The 22,676-nt window shown below is 43.8% G+C and overlaps 1 protein-coding gene across 2 annotated transcripts in view; it reads left to right on the top strand.

The window, feature by feature from the left end:
• Positions 1-22,676, top strand: part of MLXIP (MLX interacting protein) — a 43,917-nt gene that overhangs the window by 15,757 nt on the left and 5,484 nt on the right. The window contains exons 2-16 of one of the 2 annotated variants that reach the window (XM_059863952.1): positions 6,186-6,292; positions 6,609-6,694; positions 7,952-8,041; positions 8,319-8,360; positions 9,412-9,583; positions 10,456-10,545; positions 11,131-11,222; positions 11,320-11,977; positions 14,804-14,925; positions 15,650-15,836; positions 16,604-16,728; positions 19,220-19,318; positions 20,484-20,611; positions 21,624-21,747; positions 22,357-22,486. In XM_059863952.1, the coding sequence (XP_059719935.1) occupies positions 6,186-6,292; positions 6,609-6,694; positions 7,952-8,041; positions 8,319-8,360; positions 9,412-9,583; positions 10,456-10,545; positions 11,131-11,222; positions 11,320-11,977; positions 14,804-14,925; positions 15,650-15,836; positions 16,604-16,728; positions 19,220-19,318; positions 20,484-20,611; positions 21,624-21,747; positions 22,357-22,486 (2,252 nt within the window). The remainder of the gene's footprint in view (positions 1-6,185; positions 6,293-6,608; positions 6,695-7,951; positions 8,042-8,318; positions 8,361-9,411; positions 9,584-10,455; positions 10,546-11,130; positions 11,223-11,319; positions 11,978-14,803; positions 14,926-15,649; positions 15,837-16,603; positions 16,729-19,219; positions 19,319-20,483; positions 20,612-21,623; positions 21,748-22,356; positions 22,487-22,676) is intronic. The other variant, XM_059863954.1, reaches the window with a different exon arrangement.

Genomic DNA, 22,676 nt, shown 5'->3' with positions numbered 1-22,676 from the left:
ACAAAGAAAATGACTTGCCCTACATCTGGCTTTTAAAATGAACTCTGTCTGGGATCAGTATCCTCAGGCTGAAGCTGGGATTAATTTTGTAGGTAGCAATTGTGAGATGCTAAAATGTGATCTCCTCGCCAGTCCTACACACATTCACGCCGTGTAGAAATGTTTTGGTTTCTCTTGCCTGTCCCTTTGCTCTCACACACAATGCATATAATCTGATTCTCTGAATGAACCTTTGTTTGGGGAAATACTGTTAGTTTTGGCTCTTGGAGAGCTGAGCTGACAGGCCCAACTCCCCAACAAAACAGATTGGAGATGACAAAACAAACTAAAACCACGCCTTTAAAAAAAAAGCTGGGGAGAAGCCAGAAAGTTCCTTTTCTGTGCTGCTGAAAAAGCTAATCTATTTAGCTACTGTGCTATCAAGTCTGAATTTTGTCTTCTACTTAAATTAAGAGCCTCATTGCCATTACCTGTAATTAAAGTAAAATTCTTACCCTACATCAAAAAACTGCTTGATTGTGTACAGGAAGGAACTGGGGGGAAGCACAGAGGAAGTGAGTTTTGAGGCTGGAGCTAATAAGGCAAAAAAGTTGTTTTAGCACAGGGGCAGGGGGAATTCATTACCTACCCAGGAAAGCAAAGGACATTTCTGTAGCTTATTCCCATAAACTGAATTGACAAAATTCAGATTTGAAAACAAAATAATTTGTTTACAACCATAGCACATTGGACTCTGGTGATCTGTAGAGGTGATTCCTGCAGACATGGAGTAGCTGCTTTCCAGCCTATCTGCTGGGCCTGCTGGGAGTGCATATTTGGGCAGCAGGACAGGCCTGTGGAATCTAAACCACAGTGCTTGGAGGTTTGTGTTTAAATTCCATGTACCATAGATCTTGGCCAGGTGCTCACTGAGGAGAAGAGAAAAAACAACACACTTCTAAGCTAGGGAGCCAAATGTAGCCAGAGATTTTCCTTGTCCCTGCCTATCGAAAAAGTGAAAGATGAGAGGGTGGAAATGAGGGGTTTATGTGCAAAGCACATCAAAAAAATCCATGTCCTACTTCTGCTGTGTCACTCACACACTTTGTAGCCACGGGCATGTAATTCACTGTCTCCTTAGTTTAAGCAGGAAATCCTGCATTCCATCCTGAGAGGGTATTTAAAAAAATTCGTACTTGGTGCAGCCTTTAGTTCACTACAATCCCAGGATCACTTCCCAGCTGCAGTTCCTGCTCAGCCACTTCTACACATCATGGTGTGGAGAATGAACTTAAATTTTTCTGAACAGGAAAAGGGGATTTTTCAGGCTGATGTTTACAGCAAAGTCTTCCCTATTGCTTTCTGTTAGAAAAGGATTTAAACATAAGGCTGTGGTACTGTTGTGAATATTTCTGAGGGAGATAAAAAATGGGGAACTGCAAGTTGAATCAGAAGCAGCTGAATAAAGCATTTGAGCTGTGTAAAACCCGTAAGCTCTACCATGCTATACCATATAGTTTCCATTTAATCAACATGTATTTAAACTACCTATTAAATGGAGGCTATATGGAATTTATGTTATATTTTAAAGTCTTCTTCTCTGCCCCTTCAGTGCTCTTTGTAGAAACCAGTTTCATAAAATGCTGGTGTTTCTTAATGCTAGTAAGTAATGAAAAATCCCTAAATTTCTTCTGGGTTTTCATGCAGATAAATGTCCCTTTCTGCCCAAATCCAGAGGGTGCTTGTGTCATGTGGATTTATGCTGACTGAAGTCCATCTTAAAATCCTCTGATTAAGGGAGGAGAACAGGGGATTCTTCTGTTGTGAGTCATCTCATCTCAGAGCTTGATCCTGCTTCTACAGATGTCTGAAGGAGTTTTGCATTGAGTTTATTAATTGAATGTTGTTTCAGTGATGGGGGGGCTACTGGTTTAAATTTTGCAGCAGTGAATGGCATCTCATGTGTGTCTGTTAAGAAAGAGGGTCACACCTTTGCCCTGTCTCTGCCAAGTCCGAAGCATCACTGAAATATCCTGTGAGATCATTAACTGAGTGTTATTAACCTAGAACAAAACAATGAGGTTCTCAGAGACAAACCTTTGTTTGTGAATGGATCCTGTCAGGGTACTGTTAGAACACAAACCTGCTCCCTAATTACGTTTCAGTTGATTGAAGAAAAATTTAGAAATTGAAGGTGTTGAAGAGAATCAGGTCACACTCTCAGAGTGGATGTCTCTTTCTGGTACTTTGCTGCAAATTTTGTGATGTTTGAAGGTTTGTAGTTGTTTTTAAACTCAGCTGCTTTCACTGGAGTTTTAGAAATGGAGAGTTGTGAGAGATCAGTGCCCTGTTATCTGTTGGCCTAGTTGGATCTCAGTTGTCTGAGGTGTAGTTCCTGAGCTGGGAAAATGCATGTAGAAAACCTTGGGAATGGACTGCAGCCTCTCTTGGTGTATCCAGGACTCATAGGTGGAAGTGGCAGCCTCAGGTGCCTCTCCTGTGACAGCCCCGACTCCTCCAAAGCACCTTGGGCCCACTGCGTCCAAGGGGATTTCCAGCTCTGTTGGCTGTTGAGCTGAAGCTCTTTTGGCTGGTTTGCTGTGATCAAATCACTTGATGAGGACATTTAGACTCAAGAGGTGGAGATTTCTACATGGGAGACTGAGCTGAGCTGCTGGAATGCAGTGCAAGTCACCCTTCAGATGGCTTTCAGCTGCTTTGATTTGATCTGTGAGTGATAGTGAGGAGAACATGAAAGTCACCTATTCCAGCATTGCTTACATGAGCTGAGCTGCTGGCAGCAGCATTCCCTGCAGGATGCACCCAGGAGCCTGGCTCCCTGTGCTGCTCAGCTTGGGCACCCTCTGTGCAGCACCAGCATTCCCACAAGCTGTGGGTGCAGCTGTCCTGGCTTGTACCGTGCACTGTTGGGCCCAGTTCTCCCTTGGGATGTTCTCCTGCTCCCCTTGTTGGGAGCAGCATCCCTGCAGAGCTGTGGTAGCTCTTGGGGAGGGGGTCAGGACCAGGGCTGTGCTCTTGGGTTGTGCTGCAGGTACATGGTGACCATCCACCTGTTGGGAAGTTGCTCCACGTTTGCTGTAGGAGTTGGCTTGGTCTGACAGAACTGGCAGGAGCAGCAGCCAGATGGTCTCCCCAGTTGTTTGGGTTTTTTCCTTGTTGTTGTTTTGCTACTTTAAAATCTGAAGACTGCTTTCAGTTAGGCAGCTGCTCTCAGTCACAGTGCCGTTCAAAGTAATTGACTTTCCATTGACTTTGGAATTTGGAATAGTGTCTAAATATTGTTGTCAGCTTCATGCTGATTCCTCTCCACTGAGGCTGAAGTCGTTTCACTTATGACCTCAAGCTGGACTTATGTTTTGCTCCCATGGGAACTAAAAATAATAATTATTTTAAGAATAGGTTCTTAATAACTTCCTTCTTTTGATGTACTAGTCTTGTTTAGCATTTTCTAAGAATGTAATTGAAAATATTTTAAACTATTTGTGTTTTAATTCCAGTTTTAATTAGCTCTTTGAAGATGCCAGGAGTGTAGCAGACTTGATTACAGTTCCTTTTAGTCTTTTTATAGCAAAAGCATTTGCTCTTGTTATTCTGAGTGCAGATTATTAGAGTTTTGTTGCTTTGGCAAACTGTCGAGTCACACAGAGCTGTGAAGAGATGAACATTAAGTTGACAGATTTCTTAGTCAAAGGCATGTGGGCACTTTGTCAGTGCTGGTGATGCATCAGCACGTTAATCTCCTGTCTCCAAACTGTTAATGTACAGCTGAGAAACAGGAAAAGATGGGCTTTGGTCTGGCTTTGGAAGGGAAGATAAGGTGTGCAGTGGTTCTGAGGCAGAGCTGGCTGTGCAGTGAACACCAAAGGTGTTGGGATAGTTTGCAGTGATGGGAGAAATATTAAATGGGTAGAGATTCATTCTCTGCTCTGACACATGGGCTGAGTAACAGTGAGATGAACTAATTGGAGATCTTCCCATTAACTAAAAATCTTGAAATTTAGAAGTGGAGTCTTGGGAGATATATTTCAGAGTGGCATATGGATGCACTACTGAAAAGAAATAATCCAGGAGGATTTCCTAAATGTCTGTGACCGTACAGGTGGTGCTGAGTGTTTTAAAACCCAGTGACAGCACAAGTACATTAACAATGACTTTTCTATTTCGTGCTAATAGTTGACATGGTTTGCTCTCACTCCCAGTCAGTGAAGTTGCTTGCTCCATCAAGTCTGCTTGTCTTGGGGGTGCTCATGTTCTATTTTGTGTACCAAGTTTTGTTTGTACTTTATTTTTATCGAGCACCAGTGTCCCAAAGGCTGCAGCAGAGCCTTGTAGCATAGTCCAGTGTACAGCCTAATCCCCAAAGGGGCAGCTGGGCATGGACAGGGCTCATAACTTTATCACTTAGCTGTTCTCTTGCTGCTGGGAATTATCCTTTTAGTTCATGCCCAGTCTCTGCATCTGCTTCCTTGTGCATTGCAGTTTATTTTTAAAGAGGATGAGGAGTTAAAAAAAAAATCAGTCAGGCAACAACTCATCTACTGATACATTGCTACAACCTGTTGCCACAACTGACATTTTATATAGTAGTAAAATTGAAAGGGCAGAGCTGATTTTCATTACCTGTCTCTTGACTGAAGCCTGGCATTTGCTCCTCTATTACTGTCAGAGTTGTGGGAGTACCTGAGTGTGAGAGCAGTTGTGGTGTTAGCAAGGGAGGAAAGAAATGGTGAGCCAAATATGTGAAAAAATGTTAGTTTAATATCCTGTTACTGGCAGCTCTGGTATTCTGGTGGCTGTTTAGGCTGAGGAGTTTTAACTTGTTTTTAGTCTTGCAAGTTTTCTTAAAAGGTTTCTTTAAAAAGAGCTGCTATTGGGAGGTTTCCCAGACCAAATAGGAAACTAGGAATTATCAGTTCTCTACCCTCAGGCTCTATGCATGGGCTTTGGTGAGCCAAGGGAAGTGCCATGCACTTCTGTAGGGTGTACTTCTATTTGCACAGCGATTTTAGAGCTTAAATGTGAAATGAGCTTTTAAGGATAAATAATTCCTCTCTGAGTTCATTTGCACTGAGTGTGTGAGGCAAACGGCCTGTGCCAGGGCACTGTTTGTGCTGGTACATCCAGTGCCACTGCAGTTCATGGCAGAGACCATTCCTGACTGCCCACGTGCTCAGGGGATCTCTCTGAGAGGGCAGAGTGTGTGTAGGTGACATTGCTCCTGCCACTCCTTCCTGTCCATCACCCCTTGACCTGATGCTCGTAGTGTGTCAAGGTGAACCTGTTTCCTGTGTTGTTGTATGGGTTGAAGTTGGCATTGCTGGTCCAATTCCCTCATAGCAAGGTTGTTCAAACAGCAGAGACATAAACTTAGAAGATAAGGGGCTAAAATCTCTCAAAACTGGAGAGAAAACCTGGGATAGGCACAGTTCTTATACTTTAATCTCTGGTTTGAAATTTACTGTGTTATGAGTGTTTCCTACTTCCTCTGCCCTGTCAATAGTATGGATTAATGATTCATAGAGGTGTGTTTTAAGGGCTGGGTAGTTTGTGTTTATACAGTGCTTACTAGAGTCCCTGCTGCTTCTTTCTTTTTCCTTCCATTTCCCTTCCACCTCCCAGGAGCATTCATGCATAAACCATTTCTTTTTCCAGCCTTGCCTTTCCTTGGAGAAAAGTTACTAGCCTGTTGATACTCCTTTGTGCTCAGCTCTGATTACCAGCAGTGTAAAACTGGTGGATTATATTTTTTCATGTTCCAGAACTGGCATTTCATTCCTCCTTTGCAGTGTTACTAGCCTGGAAAATCGAATGGAACTGTATCTGACCAAGCATGCAGAAGCCTCTTAATTTTAAATAATCTCAATCCCAGTTGGTGGAAGCTCATAGGTGGGGATTAGAAAAGGTGAGATACTGGCAAAGAGAAGTGTGGGTGAAATTAATTTAATTCCTGCTGATATTCTTGAGACCAGTTGGGACAGTTCTTAGTTCTTATGGAGGACACATGAGGACTGGATTAATCTCTGGCTCCTGGTTTAGTGAGCCATGGATGGTAAAAGTTGTGACTGGCCAAGCATAGCTTGTTGTTTCATCTGTTGACAGTTCTGGTTTAGGGGGATGCTTTGTCTTGAAAGGAAGGGAGAGAGAAAAACTTAAAGCAGAATGATTTGTTGTCTGTTTTGTTGCAGCGGAAGGTTGGTTTCACCAAAATGGAAAAATTTTAAGGGATTGAAGCTTCAGTGGAGAGATAAAATCCGTCTCAATAACGCCATCTGGAGGGCCTGGTACATGCAGTGTAAGTACCGTGCTGGGAGTGGGTCTTCCCTGAGACACCAGTGAGAACAAGAGAATTGAAATTATTGCCTAGTGAAATCTCGGGGATCTGCTCGAGGTCTGATGTTCCAGAGGCAATGCCATTGGATCAGGGCTTTCCTGGAGGTGCCCACACTGAGGTCGTGCTGAGTGCTCCAAGCACAGCCCAAGATCTCCCTGTTTCATGTTGTTCATCAGGAAGGAATCCTGGCTAGACTCCCTGTCACACCTTGCCACTGGAGTGACAGCTCTGCAGGCCCTGCTCGTGCTCAGCACCTGCATTGCCGTTGTTGTTTCAGACCTGGAGAAGCGCAAGAACCCCGTGTGCCACTTTGTGACCCCCCTGGACGGCTCCGTGGACGTCGATGAGCACCGGCGGCCAGAGGTGCGTGGGAAACCCTGGGAACAGCCCAGTTAGCTCTGGAGTTTGTAACAGGATTTTCTGGTCTGCTGGGAACAAGGGCAGCATAGCCAGTCTGTGCTCTGTTTTTATTTAGAGGGGACCATTAAAAGCAGAGTGAACCCGGTTTAGTGAGTTCATCACATTGGGATGATCAAGGTGCAACCAGAAGGACATTTGTTATCTGTGTAACTTATGTTAATGTTGTAGTTTAATGAACCATAAATCACAGAAGTGCTTTTTGAATAGTTAAGGTTTTGACAGCCGCTGCTGTCTTCTGACTGGAAGTCGGTGGGAAATCAGAGTGATGACTATTTTCAGGACTGAATCTAAGTGACCCTGGGAGAGTTTTCTGTATTTTATGTAATTGGAGAGGTGTGGTTTCGAGAGAACAAGCAATTTCTTTTTCTGTGTTGAGGTAGTTTCACAGACAGATCAAATATGAATTTGTGTTCTTTCATTTTTGTGCTCCTGTAAACATAAATGAAAACTAACATCTGCCCTCTGGCTCCTTGCAGAAAACCAGTGAGGCCCTTGATGTGGCAATATGTGGCTCTCTCTATACTGCGTAACTCTAGAGTAATTTATAACTCAGAGGAGTTCCAGATGAATTTGTGGAACTGTCTCAGGTTTTTGAAAGAACAGTGTTGATGTTTGTGTTGAAAATGACCTTCGAACACAAAGTTAAGGCTCTCATTAGTGTGCTCTCCCCAGCTCACACACTGCTCTCTGTGATACATTGAAGACCCATATCGTGTGATCCTTTTGTTGCCATCAGTGTGTGGCCTGCAAGGTCCCCCCTGAGCAGGACATCAGATTTCTATTGCTTTGTGTCATTCATAGCAGCTTTTGCTTATGTGTGTGTCCGTGCATGTGATCTTGTGAAATTCACAGGATATTGTGCGCTTTATAGATTATATTTCAGTAAATTAATTTTTAAGGGGGGATTTTTTTGCCATTTCTTAACTCTTGTTTGTGGTTGAGCTGCTGTGGGAGATGCTGACAGTGCAGTCAGATGTCACCTCGTGTTTGGTTTTTGTGGGAAAGATGGAGTTAGTACTGTCAGATTTGCTCTGTGATAGCTGAACTCTGGGACAGTGTGGGCTGCTGATACATGAGCTCAAACAGAATTAGCATGCTTTCTTTTGCATTTTTTATGCCTGAATATTTGCTTGGAAATGTATTGAATATTCAGCCCTTTTGTGATTCTGTGTAATTCATGGTATGTGTTTGTGTTCACAGGCCATTGCAACAGAGGGGAAATACTGGAAACGAAGAATTGAAATAGTCATTAGGGAATACCACAAGTGGAGAACATACTTCAAGAAAAGGGTCTGTTGGTTTACATAGTGAAAGTAGTTTGCTTGAGCTTGATCATCATGTTGTTGCTTTTTGAGTCTTTCTATCAGTTTTTCTGGCATGCAAGAGTACTTAAGACAGATGATAAGCTGGTACAGACATGCTCATCTGATTAGTTCCACTTAACTAAAAATTGTGCTGGGACTGATTGTGCATGATTGGGTCTTAAAAGTTTTGCAAAATCAGGTCTTCCACCGGCACATACAGGACTTATTCTGACTTCACCATCTGTTCTGCTCTCCTTTTGCAGTTACAGAAACACAAAGATGAAGATCTTTCAAGTTTGGTCAGGGTAGGTAACACCACTGAGAAGTGGCAATATTTATGCTTGTAGAACCCACAGTAGATAACAAAGCTGTAACGTGCAGTAGCTTGCTTTGATTGCAATCTAAAAATGAACATCTTGCTTAAGCCTTAATTAAGGTTAGACACCTTAATGTTCTGTGCCTCAGAGAGCAATGTGAGATTTGTAGCTTCAGTTGGATAGAGGAGTGGTTGAATGTAAAGTGCTGTGACAGAAGAAATGGGAATCAGCATTGCATGCCCAGAGAGATCAATCTCTTTGAGGGCTGGCACATGATTTCATCTTGTTACTGAGTTGTAACTGGCACTGCTGCTTTGCTTGTGTAACTGGATCTGTGAAGATGTGGGAGCTGTGTTTTGCAGATCTTCCTGCTGTGCCCACAGCTCAGGCAGATAATATGCCAGGATCCTATAAAAGGACAAAATGGTTAAAGGGACAGTGGTATCACCATTTAGTATGTCCCCTTAAACTATCAAACCTACTTTGGGTATATAAACCAAAGATCAGAAGCACTGTTCTGCTGTTTTTGCAAGGCAGTGCAGTTTAACTCAGCCTGTAGTGAGGGATGGGTAAGCCAAGTCACACTGTGTTGTATTTTTCATGTCTTGTGCAAACTCAGAGTACAATTACACTTCACTGCCAGTCAGAGTTTCAAATATATCTCTCAAGACAGGAGTTGTTTTTTGCATTCTTGCTAGTCATGTTGTTTTTAATCTTTGTTCAAACCAAGGGATTGTTAAATGGGGTGCAAAAATACTTGTGTAATCAATCAAACAAGGAAGTGTTGTTATTTGTCTTATGTCCTTCTAGTCATTATCTGGGTTTTGGGCAAAAATCTTTCCCAGAGTGTTGTGGTATTTCAGTGAGCTGACGTTGGTGGTGTAAGAAGCACCACTGAAGTGTTTCAGTCCAATTGATGGCTCCTCAAAGAGAGGTTCTTCCTTTAAAAATGTGAATAATGAAGGCTGCTTTTATAGATATGCACCAGACTGCTTTGGCATTGCTAGGCAGCCTGACCTCTCCTCCTTTCCTTTGACAGGATGATGATGTGGTTCTCTGGCAAAAAAGAAGGTATGGCAGAGAAACCCCTGTCCCCATGGAGGAAGGCAGCCTCTTGGATGCAGACATGCTCATGTCCGAGTTCACCGACACCCTGTTCTCCACACTCTCTTCACATCAGCTGGTTTCCTGGCCAAATTCCAGGGACATAGGTATTTGTTGGCTGTAGCTATGTTGCAGTGAGAACCCCTACAAAAACTCTGGTTTGTTGCTTTGCTGCTCTTGTAGTCTTGCCTAAGAAATCTGTCTTACATTGCTGATACAGATAAAAACAGGTCAGGGTGTGTAGCTGTCTTATGATTCTGTAGGTTATAGAATCCCACTTAATGATCCAAATTTAATTTCTGTCTTAGCTTCTTATGATGTGCTGCTCCCAGCTTTGCCCCTTAATGTTGCTCTGAATAAATCTTTAATGAGCAGTATTTACTTTATCAGTGGTGAAGGCATTGTGATTTATCTCAAAGCATAGTTGTGTGTGTATTTTTAAGGGAGTGCCTGTGTATTTTTGTTTGGCTTTGTCCAGAAGAATCAATGCAAGTTTCATCTGTACAAACAATCCCAAGAGCTGTTCAACTCTCTCTGGAGTCTCTGACTGTCTGATGGGACAGCACATGTCCACTGTTCACTATCCTTGCTGCAGAGATGTCTGAGCAACTCCAGAGCAGCCATGGTTTACATGAATTGTACTCAAGGCAAATGAAATGGGTGATGGTTTACTTTAAAATACTCTGTTATGAGCTGTGGTGGATCAGGCTGTGCTTTCCAGCAAGGTTTTGTGTAGTGCAGCTCAATTAGAGCCTTCAGGTTTCACCTCTTCCATTTTAGTAATTGAAAGTTTCATTCCCCAATGGCTTTGATATCTGGACTGTGCTGCAGCTCTGAAGAGAAGCAGATGCTCAGTTCCTTTCAGCAGCAGTTTTTCTGTAACATCTTGGCCAAGCCTGGCTGTGGAGTGTTTTATTCCTGCTGCTGTTTTTATGTGAGTGATGGGAAGCTAATCTAATCTGTCTCCTGAATTTTGCAGGACACTTAGGAAATGCTGACATGATTCAACCAGGGCTTATTCCTCTCCAGCCAAATTTTGATTTTATGGATACTTTTGAGCCTTTTCAGGGTAAGAATCATATATAGAGTTCATTAATTTCTTAAATATTGCAGTGATTTATGAACTAGGTTTTAAAATAAAGTTTAAGTCTTATAAGCATCTAAGGTTTCCCCATTTCACACTTCTTAGTGATGAAGACATCTAACATTTTGTTTGTCTTTGAATCTTTTATGGCACTGTCAAGAATTCCATATAACACTAAACTACTGCTGACAACTTTGATGGTTATGGATCTTCATGGAATTAGTCATATCTATTTGTTGGCTCTGCAAGCAGTCTGCATCAGATAACTGTACTTTGTGGGACTCACTGAGGATCAGCTCTTGGCTGTCTGTGTGTAGATGAACCTTTAACAGGACTGATTTTTGCATTGTCCCAGTTTGCATGAAAATTGAAGGAGTCAGCCCCAAAGAGATCAGTTCCTCTGAAGACAGCAATTCACTGCTCAGTCAACAGCAGTTGTATGAAGCAAAAAGCTTATGGTTTCATTATTTGCCAAATAATACTGATACTTCTGTGAATTTTAGGATCTAGCAATACTAGATCCTAAATTATGGAAAGTAGAAAATTAATAGGTGGCTTTTAATATTTCAGAATTTTTCACGCCCAGTCGCTCCAGTAATTATTTCCCTTCCGTGTCTGCTGTCAGCTCAGCTACCACAGACAGCAGCAGCCACTCTTCCCAGGTAAGAGAGGTTTCAAACAGTAGGCTCTGATATGAGCTGTGTCCTCTCAGGAGGAGCTCAGACGTGTCTGAGTCAGTGATATTTCCTTGTCTCTCAGTCTCCTGTCCTGCCGTCGGGTTCGTTGCCCAGCACGCTTCCAGCAGGGAACATCAGCGATGGACTGATTCCTTCCTCAGTACCTGCTCCTGTCATTCCTAACGTCGTTGCTGACCAGTGTTCCAGCATTAGAAGTGGGGGATCTTTCATCCAGCCACCAGACTTCCCTCCTGACTCGTCTCTCAGCGGGCCACAAACTTTTATGTCAGTGTTCCAGACGCCGCTGCCGCTGCTGCAGCCCACGAGCGCACAGCAGCCCGCGGTGCCGCTCAGCTCCAGCCTGAGCCCCGCCCCCGCCGCCTTCGCTGCTCCAGAAACCCCCAAGTTCGGCCTCTGTGAATCCTCGGTCATCACTCACACGGCTTCTGCCACGCTGACCCACAACGCCCCTGCCACCACCTTCAGCCAGAGCCAGAGCCAGAGCCTGGTCCTGGCCACGCAGCAGCCGGGGGCAGGAGTGCCTTGTAACCTGGCCTTCCAGACTGCTGTCGTGCAGGGACAGCCCCGGCCCCAGCTGCAGTCCCAGCTGACATTTGCACTCCCCAAACCTGTTCCTCTGGCCAGTGCTGGGACGAGGCCCAAACAGTCACAAAAAATAGTGCCTGCTCCGAAGCTTGAAACAGTGTCCTTAGTGGTAAAGAATGCCTTCATCACCCCAGGTGAGGAGCATTGTGGGAGGATGGTTTTGTTTTCTGAGTGGGACTAGCAGGAGGAAAAAACCTTATTTCTTTTCTTGCTTTACATAATAAGGTAAAATAGAGCTTCTGAGTGTGTCTGTGGAACCCTTGAATCCACTGGCTGAGTGCAGTGGCTGCACTGTTCAGTGGGATGCTCTGGACTGCTGCAAGGATTGGAAGCAGTTTGGTTGAATGTGGAAAGCTGACCTGCAAAAGGGGGTCTCTTTTTGTATCATCTGTGATGGGCTGTGTAGCTGCACCAGCTCTGTGCTCCTGCCCCATAGAAGCCCTGCATTTAGGAGTGGTGCTGTAGTGATTAGCTGCTCCTCAGAGCATTCAGCCACAGTGGAGGAGGAGATTCTCCTGAGGGATCTGGAAATCTTTGTCTCAAGCAGTCTAGAGACCCTTGAGATGCTTTAAGTCAGGAGTGGGTTTCATATCAGGGTAGGAACACCTGAGACTTCCACACTGGGTGGGATTTGGAGCCACTGGCGCTGCACAAGGCAAGGAATAACAAGACAAGGAGCGAGAATTTAGCTTGAGGTGATTCTTGTAGGAAAGCTCAAGGCTGGAGCAGAACAGTCAGAACACTCTTCTTGGGATTATTGCAGTCTGTTTTTAGACTTGTACTGGCTGGGGACCAAGTGACTTCAGCCACTTGAAATGTACAACAATAATTCAAGAAAAAGCCTGCCTGGAGGAGTAATGTTAAACAGGCTTTACTAGGGAGTAGGTGTGTCTGCCAGGGCCTGACAGTGAGGTTACCCACCTAAAAGAAAAATCACTGTTCAGGAGAAGAACAGACCCAAGATGGCATTCTAGGATGTCACTGGGATCAATTTGGTCCATGATTAAAAGCACAAGGGTGTTAAGGGCAGTGTTCCTATCTACAGTGTGTTATAAGACAACATTCCATGGACCTTCAGCAGTCGAGACATGCATTTCCCACCTAGTAAAGATTGTAGGCAACTCATTTTCAGAAAGCCTTTGCTCCTGCTTTTCTCAGGGCTTCCTGGGTTGTTCCTTACCCCATATATTACTTTCCCAGTGCTCCACCATTTACTTCTAGACCATCACAACCAGTGGCTTTGTTTCTCATCGAGATTAATGGCATGTATTTGGGGATCATGGTGTTCCTAAACTACTGGGACATCAAGCTCAGGGGACAAATCCAAGAATTTATATAAATACTTGAGCTTTATTTTTGGAAACAGAATAAACATCAGTACTTGTAACTGAGGCATTTATGCCTGTAATTTGTGTTCAGGACAAACAAATCATCTCCTGACTGTAAAGCAAATTACATTATGTTTTGTGTTAAAAATGCTGTGTGGTGTAAGGACCCAAAAATCTGTTCAGATTGTCTCATCAGGTGCAAGATTTCACTGCTATCACCACTTCATGATAAATGTGCTGATTTGGAGAGGAAAGTCTGCAAAAGATGCATATGTAGGACAGAAACATGAATCATGTAAAGCGACTTATTTCTAAATATCGTTGCTGGTTGCTGCAGGTCCCCAAATGTGGAAGTCAGAAAGGCCAAGCCTGTGCAGCAGCATTAATGCACTGGTAAGAGTAGGCTCTTGAGGTCAATAGAGATGTCACAAGTGCAGCTGAACGTCACTGAACAGTGGAAAGGTTGTGATTCCAGCTTTACATGTAGGAATGCTCAAAGAATGAACTCTTGTCAGTGACAGAGCCACACAAGGGCTGGCACAAGGTTTGTGCAATCCCCAGGCCTCTCTTATGGAGGCTGTGCAGAAACCCTAGTTTGAGTCAGAACACAGTTGTCAGGCAGAAGTGACACTGTCAGGGAGGGGACACTGGATAACCCTGCACTGTCTCCCTGTCCTGCTGTGTGTCCTTCAGGGTTCTGATACTGAGCTGCAGAGGGGTGGCTTGGCAGGGGCTGAGCTGTGCTGACACTTCTCTTGCATCATGAATTTGTTTGTACAAAGGAGAGCTGAACAAGTGCAGCCAGGAGTGAAGCCAAATATATTTGGTTCAGTTTTATCAAAACCCAGACAGAAGCTGTGTCTTTGCCTGATTCTTCCCTTAGTGACAGTTTAGAATGGTCAGTCTTGTTCTCTTGAGACTGGGAAGAACAATGTCAGCATGAATGCTGTGGTAGTAACTGCACATCTGCATTGGCTACATGGAGATCTTCACAGATTCATGTGGAGACATTTGCTGCTATTCAGAATTGCCCCTAGCTGCCTAAGCACTGCAGGACTCTTGGTTCTTTAGCATATTTTATGGAATTTTAATGCTGATTCCCAATCACATTTTGTTGTCTTGTGGTTGTGTGTCATCTAAAGCAGCTATAAAACCAGATAGTGAAAGAAGCTGGTAAGCTGAAGTGCTGAGGGCAAGGATTTAAGATATATATATATGAGGAAGCATGAGGGATTGTCATTGACCCTTCCTGGGTCAGCAGAGCCAGCCTGAGATCCCAAAGAGTGGATGGAAGAGGAGAGCTGAAGATGTTCCTCTCCTGTCAAGCCCAGCTCTGACAGAATGAAGACACTTTGTATCTCCCTGAATTACTCCATACCTCTGTAAACTCACTGTGAAACAGTGACAGTGATGCTAGAAAACTCAGAAATAGCTGGAGTGTTGAAGTCCTTTGTGCTGAATTAAAGGGGTTGAGATTATTGGAAAACCGGTGGCATTTTATACTGCAGTGAAATAGTACCAAATAGATGCCCATTGATCCATGCCCTTGTTTAATGACAAGTTATTTCATACAAAATAATTTCCATCTTTTTTTTGTATCATTAACTATTCTAACTGAATTGTGTTCTTCAGCTGCCTTTCAGGGACAGTCCAGAGCTGTGATTGTAACTCCAGCACCTTTAAAAAGAGAGGGGATTTTGACGCCAGCCACGTCTCAGTCTAATGTTGCAATTGCACCAGCTGGAATTGTCAGAGTAAGGAGAAGATAAAAAAAATTATATATTTGTTTTCTAGGCCTGTTATTTGCAAGTAGTTAGAGCCATAATGTGCTCAGGTGGGTAACGAGTCCAGTAAATCATCTGTTACCCAACGTATGCATTTGTGCATTCAGCATTATGTTTGCTTGGTTTTAATGTAGCCACTTCATGGGCTTGGAAGCACTTTATAGTCTTGACAGGCTCTGTCTCACACGACAGTAAGATTCCAAGGAGGCCTGTATTCACCGTGCTGTGGATGGGGATGATTTGTGCTTTAACTGGGCAGAAACTGGAAGGAGCCCAGGGAGCTCACCTTTCCACTGCCATATTGGAAAACATGCCTTGGGTGTGCGAGTGAGTTTCCCTAGTATGTTGTGTGCAGGAAGATGGAGATAGATTTTAGTATATTACGCTGTTGATGTGTTGTAATACTGCTTTAAGTTATGAAAGGATACTGGTCTTCTGCCAGAAGCCTGACTTTGGTGCCTGCCAATTCCTTATATATTAGCCCTTGTTTCATGTCATCAGATTGTTAATCATGTATTAATTTGCTACTTCTAGTGAAAGGCAAGGTAACAAATCTCTCTTTCTCTCTTTTTCTTTCTTAATCTCTCCCCCCACTTTGTCCTTTCTCTCATCCCTTCTCTCCCTCTGCCCCCACACTGCCCCTCCTGCTCTCTTTCTCTCTGTTTTCTCTGTGCTGTCTCTGTGCTGTTCCCAGGCTCCCGGGGTGACGGAGTTCCGTAGTAACATTCTGGTTGGTCCAGCACAGCGAGCACCAAGTAGTCAACAAAGCCAGTCCACAGTCTCACATCTCTTTCCTCCTAGTGTAGTCCAAGATGTGTTGGTGAAAGGAGAGCACATCCCTTCCCACTGTAGCAGTTCACAAGTTCCCTCACCTACGCCTAGTAAGTTAGAAAGCTGTAAGCATTCTCTCCCCTGCACATGGAAGTGTGTTTCTGTTGGTTAGGCAGGGTGTAAATGGGCCTTGAGGATCTCTGGATAAGTTTTGAAGGAAAAGCTTTTGAGGCCCTTCTACCCCACAGCTTCAGTAGTTGCATCCAGTAGTTTCCAATTCTTGTCATAAATGACTGTGCAGCATCCCCACAAACTGTGATTTTGTGTTTCCTGTAAGTGGCTCCTTTCTAAAAGGATGTGCTGTCATAGTCACCAAGAAATGAAAGGCATCTGTCTAGGAAGTGCTGAATAGGTTTGTTGTTCAGTGTCATAGCTCTGATTTTGACTGGAGGATCCCAGACACAATCCTTGTAGGTAAGTGCAAAGACTCCTTTTGCATGTGCATCGGTGGAGCATTCTCTGGGCTGGTTCTGGTGGTAAGTGGCTTTTAAGTTCACCATCATGTCCCAGGCCTTTAGAGAGAAATGGGGGAGCCCAGCAGGACAATGGAGTCACAGCCTGTGCATCCAACATGCCTTTGCTGAAATATGTGTGTGAAAGGACTATTACATCTTGTTATTCAGGATGTATCGTGTGACATGATATCCTGAGCTTTCCCAGCAGTCCTGGTGTTTTCTAGCATGTGGTTGCTGCATCAAACAGTGTAATTTGGTTGCTGACTGCATTTCAGTTCAATTCTGAGTAGAAACTTCTCAGCAGTTACATTTGCTACAGAAAGTTTTTTGTTAATTTGTCTTGTGTTCTTTCCTTTCTGAAGGCCGGGACTGTCAGAATTCAGGCCAGGCTTCCCCCTGCACCTCTGAGCAGAGCCCCAGTCCACAGTCTCCTCAGAACAGCTGCTCAGGAAAACCTGTCACTGACCCTGCTGTGGCTGCACTTAAGGTGTGTGTCCTTTCATTTGAGGGGCTTTTCTTTGCCTTCATAGCTACTTTTCTGTTCTGATGTCTGAGCATAGCTAGAGAAGGTTGTGCTTCAGGACAGTAGCATTGCATGTCGAGCTTAGCTTGCTGCTGCATCTGTGCTGCTCTGTGCAATCCAAAACGTCAGACTCTAATCTACTTTGCTCCTCAGGGATGTGTCACCAGAGGGGCCAGGCTTAGCTGTACTTCTGCAGGCCCTTATGGTTGTGACAGCAGTTCCTGCTGTGGCTCACAGGAGTGTTGTGCCAGGTGTCAGTTTGCTTGTCAAAGGTTTCAGGCTTACTGTTCTAAACTGTGGCTTTTTGCCATTGTTCTGTTGGGGCTCTTCAGTCTGCAGGGCACTGGCCATTGCTGGAGGGGAAGTTCTTGACCTGCTGAGTTACTTACATGTCTCCAGTGATGCTATGCTGCTCCACAGAGAAGCAGCTCCACAGACTCTACGAGTTACACCTGTAAAACCCTTTGAGAATCACTGGCGTAAGAACTCAGCGGTCTAGAGATAGCACCCGAGTGCTGGTTGTACCTCACACACAAGCTGACCTTGTCAGAATGCTTTCTGTGGTGGTATGAGAAACTTCTCCATGAAAACCCCATCAGAACAATCAGCTGTAACCCTCTCATTCATTCTGTTGTGGGAGGGAGCATTACTTAACAGTTTTGCAAGTGCCAGCCCCCTTCTGGCTTCCCTGGCTCTGTACCCTGTGAGCTGATGGCAGTTTGGTTACTCTAGGGCAGAAAGGTAAGTTTAACACTTACAGCCAGGGACTAAACTCAGGTCTCGATCTGTTGCAGAGGACAATCAGAACTGCCCATTGCTGACCATCTGCAAGTTACTCATAAAAGTTGGCAGGGATTTGCTTGGCATGAGAGCTTGCAAGCCGTGTTTGCAGCCTGTTCTGCTGCTAGAGAGTAAGGTAACAAAGGAACAAATTAGTAGGGCTGGCTGATGGTAGGAAAGTGGTCACTAGATGGAAAAGCGAAGACACAGCTTTACAGCCATGTAAACACACTGGCTCTGACAGGAATTGCTTTGGATATGTGCTGTTAGTAACTCTTTTGTAAGACAAGAGAGAAACAGTGATATTTGCCAGGCTCCAGATGTATGTGCTTTTGTTCCTCTGTATTGTTAGTTAGATTAAACAGTTCTGTATTGCTAGGTAACATGGTTATTTCAGTTTGGCAAAGCATGGAGTGCACTGGAAATCTCAGTTCTGCTTATGAACCTGCATTTTCTCTGGTTTTGGGCAACCACTTCACTGCTTTATTACATTGCTTTGCTCCGTTGTAGAGTGGGGTGATGGTGAACTGCTGCCAGAAAGCCTCACTCTTCCAGAAATGGGTTCTCAAAGTGCAAACCTTGTTAAAGGAGTTCCTTCATCCCAGGTTTCCTGTGGCAGACTCCCAGGGAAAGGCAGTAATTGAGTGGTGCAGCAATAGGAACAACTTGGGCTGCTGCTGCAAGAGAGGGACTCAGAACAGAGAATCCCTGGGCTGTTGCAGTTACAGTCTCTGCACATCCTTCACACGCCTGGCGTGCACCTCTCTGTGGAGTGGGGATTTTCAGAGTCGTATCTGGAGTCGTTGTGTTCCTTCCTGGATCCTTTCTCTGTGTCCCTGCTGCGGCTGTGACACGTGTAACCATCCCGGGGATGATCTCCGGCTGTTCCAGGCTCCAGCTGAGCTGGGCAGGAGCCACAGGGCGGCGGTGTGGCCCCAGCTTTGGGAGGGGATCTGCCGGCTGCTCCTTTGTCCTCGGCAGCTCAGAGGCCTTGGAATAATCTGGTGTTCCCAGTGCCTGAGCAGAAACTAGAGCTCCTTTTATAGCTTGGAAAGTCTTTTCTATCTATGGGCACCAACCTTGGGAGCTCCTGTCAGTGTTTTGGTAGCTCCCCAGCCCTGGGATCCAGGGGCTGCAGGATCCTCCTGTGCCTAAAAAATCCTGCCAGTTGTTTTCTTTGTTACTGATTGCGAGGTATTTCTACCACAGCCTGGACCAGTTCTGGGTCTACTGATCTTTGTTCTTTTGTTAATATAAATCCTAAATATTTTACTTTCTGATGACACAGCTTAGAAAGATGTGTAGGGTGTCCTTTTCTTTCTGCTGAAGCACTCCACAGACAAATGGTATCTTTCAAACATTTGTGTTCCTTGCTGGCAAGTAACAAATCATTTGCATGCTGTACAAGCCTAGAACCTCCAGGTAATATAATTATCTTTCCAATTTTCTCCTTGCCATCCTGATGTGATGCTTAAAATAGGTGCAGATGTCAGAGGTGAGTTGCTCCACAAACACACTGTCAATTCATTATTAAGATTCTGGAGAGTTTTTCCAGGGGAGGCTGTGAATGCCAACAAGTCAAGAAAAAAGGCACTGAATTTGAGTAGCTGAAATAGTCATAGCAGTAGAACAGTAAAGGAGAACAGCATTGACTGAGCTGATTTTATTTCTGCAGAATCGAAGGATGAGGCATCTTTCAGAACAAAAACGAAGGTCTAATATCAAGATTGGTTTCAGTGCTCTGAACAGCTTGGTGTCAGCCAACTCCAAGTCGGTAAGTACTGCAGCAGCCCTTACAGTTTGATGTGAAATGTAAGAAAGATCCATTCTAAAAGTCTTGTTAATAAATGTAGTGATTTCACTGCTGAGTGGTCAGCTGAGCACAGCAGAGAACACGCTGCTGGAACACAGCAGTGAGCAGAGGTAGAATGGTAAAGCTCAGGTAAATTCCTAGGATTTCTTGCACCATTGAGATCTCTCCTAGCATGGTCATTTCAGATGATTTGGAAAAATCTCATTAAAACTCTTTCCACCACCCAGCTGTCTTTAAGAATCAGGGCCTTTTTCCCCCTTTCACCTGTCATTTGTGCTTGGGTTCACAGGGAAAAAAATTCCCAACTGATTTCTCATTGTCCAGTGACATTGTCCAGACAGAAAACTTACTCTGGCTACACCGGTCAACTTAGTTCACTAAACTGAAATACAGATAGATCTGCACAACAAAATTTTTAGTGTCCTTTAAATACCAGTGGCTTTGAAACATGCAAAATATGAAAGCTTTTTTGCAACATGTTGATTTGTTTTTATAATTTTTATAGTTTCAGAAATGTAGGTGATATGTTGTCAGAATTTCACTTCCTGACTTGCATAGCCTATTTGAAAGGAAGTCCTTTTTGAAAAATGAGCTTTTCTGAAATATCTGGTTATTTTATTTCTCAAGTACAGATTTTTTAATTCATTCCTCCAAACTGAAGAGTATTATTATCTCCTTTGGTGGGTCCTTCTGTTTAATAACTTCAGGTTTCCCAAACGAAATAATTTATATTATCAACTTAAAGCAGCGCTTCTACCAGCACTATAAATCTGTCTGGAGATATAGCACATACTTCACTACTTAAGTAAAACTGTAAATATTTTTAAGAGGACAGATAATGAAATAAAACATTTTAAATTATTAAAATACTTCTTTCAACAAAGTAGCAGAAATGTAATTTATGGAAGAAGACAACCCCTACAGCCACATTTCTCTGTACTGGAGTTTGAAGAGGATTCAGAGAAACGCAGAGTTGAGTATCTGAAGTGTTTTACTCAGCTGACCCTGTGCTTTTATGCACAGTGAAGGAAAATCAAAAGGCGCTGGAGTGCAGGTTAGGAGGACAAACTCATCATGAACCTCAGGTGATTGCAGGAAGTGAGCTGTGTGTCTGTGTTTGGCCTAGATCAGCCATGCCATCACACTCCAGAAGACAGTGGAATACATTGCCAAGCTGCAGCAGGAGAGGAGCCAGATGCAGGAGGAAACCAGGCGGCTCCGGGAGGAAATCGAGGAGCTGAACGCCACCATCCTGTGAGAACGGGGAACTCCCAGGGATGGAGCAGCAGCTTCAGTGGTGCCAAACAGCAGGGAGTGGGTGCTCAGTGCCACACCAGGGAGCAGATGGGTGTTGGGCAGAGCAGAGCTGCTGCCAGCTCCAAGCAGAGCTGCTGTGGGATGGGCTCTGGTGCAAACTGTGTGGATTTTCAGCAAGCTTTGAGCGTGGAATGCACAACAGTGGCAACATCAGGGAGGATGTGCCGGGTCAGAATAGTTCTGAGAAGAAGTCAGCGAGAATGTTTTTAAAAGCTCATTGGTGATTGAACTCTCACTCTTCACAATGGCTTTGCTGCAGTTTTCTTCTCAAATGCAGTCAGTTTTTATAGAAAATTGTGATTGAGTACTTAAGACACTTGGGCTCCAGAAGTTTGCCACTGGCTGAACATAACTGTGAGAAATCATTTCACCTTCCCAGTGCCTCAGTTTGCTCTGTGGGTTTATGATTATGTACTATTGCAAAGCACATTATGCCTAAGCCCAAAACTTCCATCTGCAGAAGTTTTGGGCTTAGGCATAATGTTAAAATTAGCAGTAAATCAAAATATTTTTATTTTTCTTGCAAAATATAATGAAGTCTGCTTGGTTTTATTTTTAATTGGTCTGTTTTATAAGAATCTCTGTTACATCTTCTTCTGTAACATTGCTTAGGAGTAACTGTAAAATTTTCATTGACTCCTAATGTCTTGTCCTTAATGGATGCTCAAAATTACTTTGTTCTATGTTATACTTTGTTTTCAGTTTTGTTGTTTGTAACCAGAAATGTTTGTAGCAGCTTGATAAATCACTTTGCTGCATGAATATAGCCAAATTTTTGGGAAAACAGTTTTTATTCCTGACTGGAGCAGTTACACTCTGGGGGGATCATGCACTGGGAAGCCCCTCCGCCAGAGATACCAGGAATACACACTTTTCTCCTGCTGCAGTTTAGTCTGGAAGAGAAATGTGTCCTTTTTGGTGAGATTCTGACCTCCAAACATCTTCTCAGTTCTTGCCAGCAGCAGCTCCCTGCCACCGGAGTTCCCGTAACGCGGCAGAGGTTTGACCACATGAGGAAGATGTTTGATGAGTACGTGAGGAGCAGGACCCTGCAGAACTGGAAGTTTTGGATTGTATCCTTTTATACCAACCTGATGAACCTGGGCTTTGGTCCTGGTAGTTTTAGAGCCAAGAACTTGGGATTCTGTTACTTAAATAGCAAATGTCCTCAGTTTTCTTCCACATCTCCGTGTGGATATGGGTTCTTGCAGACCTTGTTCACCTCAACTTGTGGGAGGTAACTGCAAAGTAAAATGCAATGCAGAGGCAAGGTTTTCTTGCTAGGTTATTGTACTGCAAGAAAACTTTTGTGGGCTCTGCTGTAACTGCAGCTCTGGTTGGCTTTTGGGAAACGTACATACACAATAGCAAAGATTTCGGGGGAAGAAAAATTACAGTTACAGAAGCTGTTCAAAAACCTGCACATTCCCTTTTCCTTTTTTCCTCCTCAGGTCTGTATGGAGGAATTTTGCAAAATATAGTGAATATCACTAGGAACTGAGGTTGAATTTTTTACTCAGTCTTAGTGTTAAGATATTTTAAAATACAATTATTTCAACATTGCAATCCCTCTGGCAGTTGAAGTCCATTTAGAAATCCAGTGTTTTCTCTGCCATAGCCTTTCCCACAGAATGTTTTGAACTCCCCTTTTGTTGCCTCCCTTAACATTTGGTGGTTTGCAGTTCAGCATTATTATTAAGCCATTGTTTGAGTCCTTCAACGGGATGGTTTCCACAACAAGCTTTAAGGATCTGAACGAAACTGCACTGGCTTGGCTGGATCAGCACTGTTCTCTTCCTGTTCTGAGGCCAAGTAAGTGAAGTTCCATGCAGCAGCTCTTCAGCTCACAGAAAGTATGATATAATAGCATTTCTTTAAAGTCAGAGGATGGCAAAGAAAGCACATGATGCTGAATGTGGCTTTCGCTTCCTTTTTGTTAGCTCAGTGAAAAAATAAGAGCCTCTTCTGACTGTAAAGACAGAAAAAAAAATTGTTGAATATA

Source organism: Haemorhous mexicanus, chromosome 19 (genome assembly GCF_027477595.1).
Source record: "Haemorhous mexicanus isolate bHaeMex1 chromosome 19, bHaeMex1.pri, whole genome shotgun sequence".
NCBI classification, from domain to species: domain Eukaryota; kingdom Metazoa; phylum Chordata; class Aves; order Passeriformes; family Fringillidae; genus Haemorhous; species Haemorhous mexicanus.
Note: the sequence above shows the minus strand (reverse complement) of the source record. Positions and strands in the feature narration are given on the sequence as shown.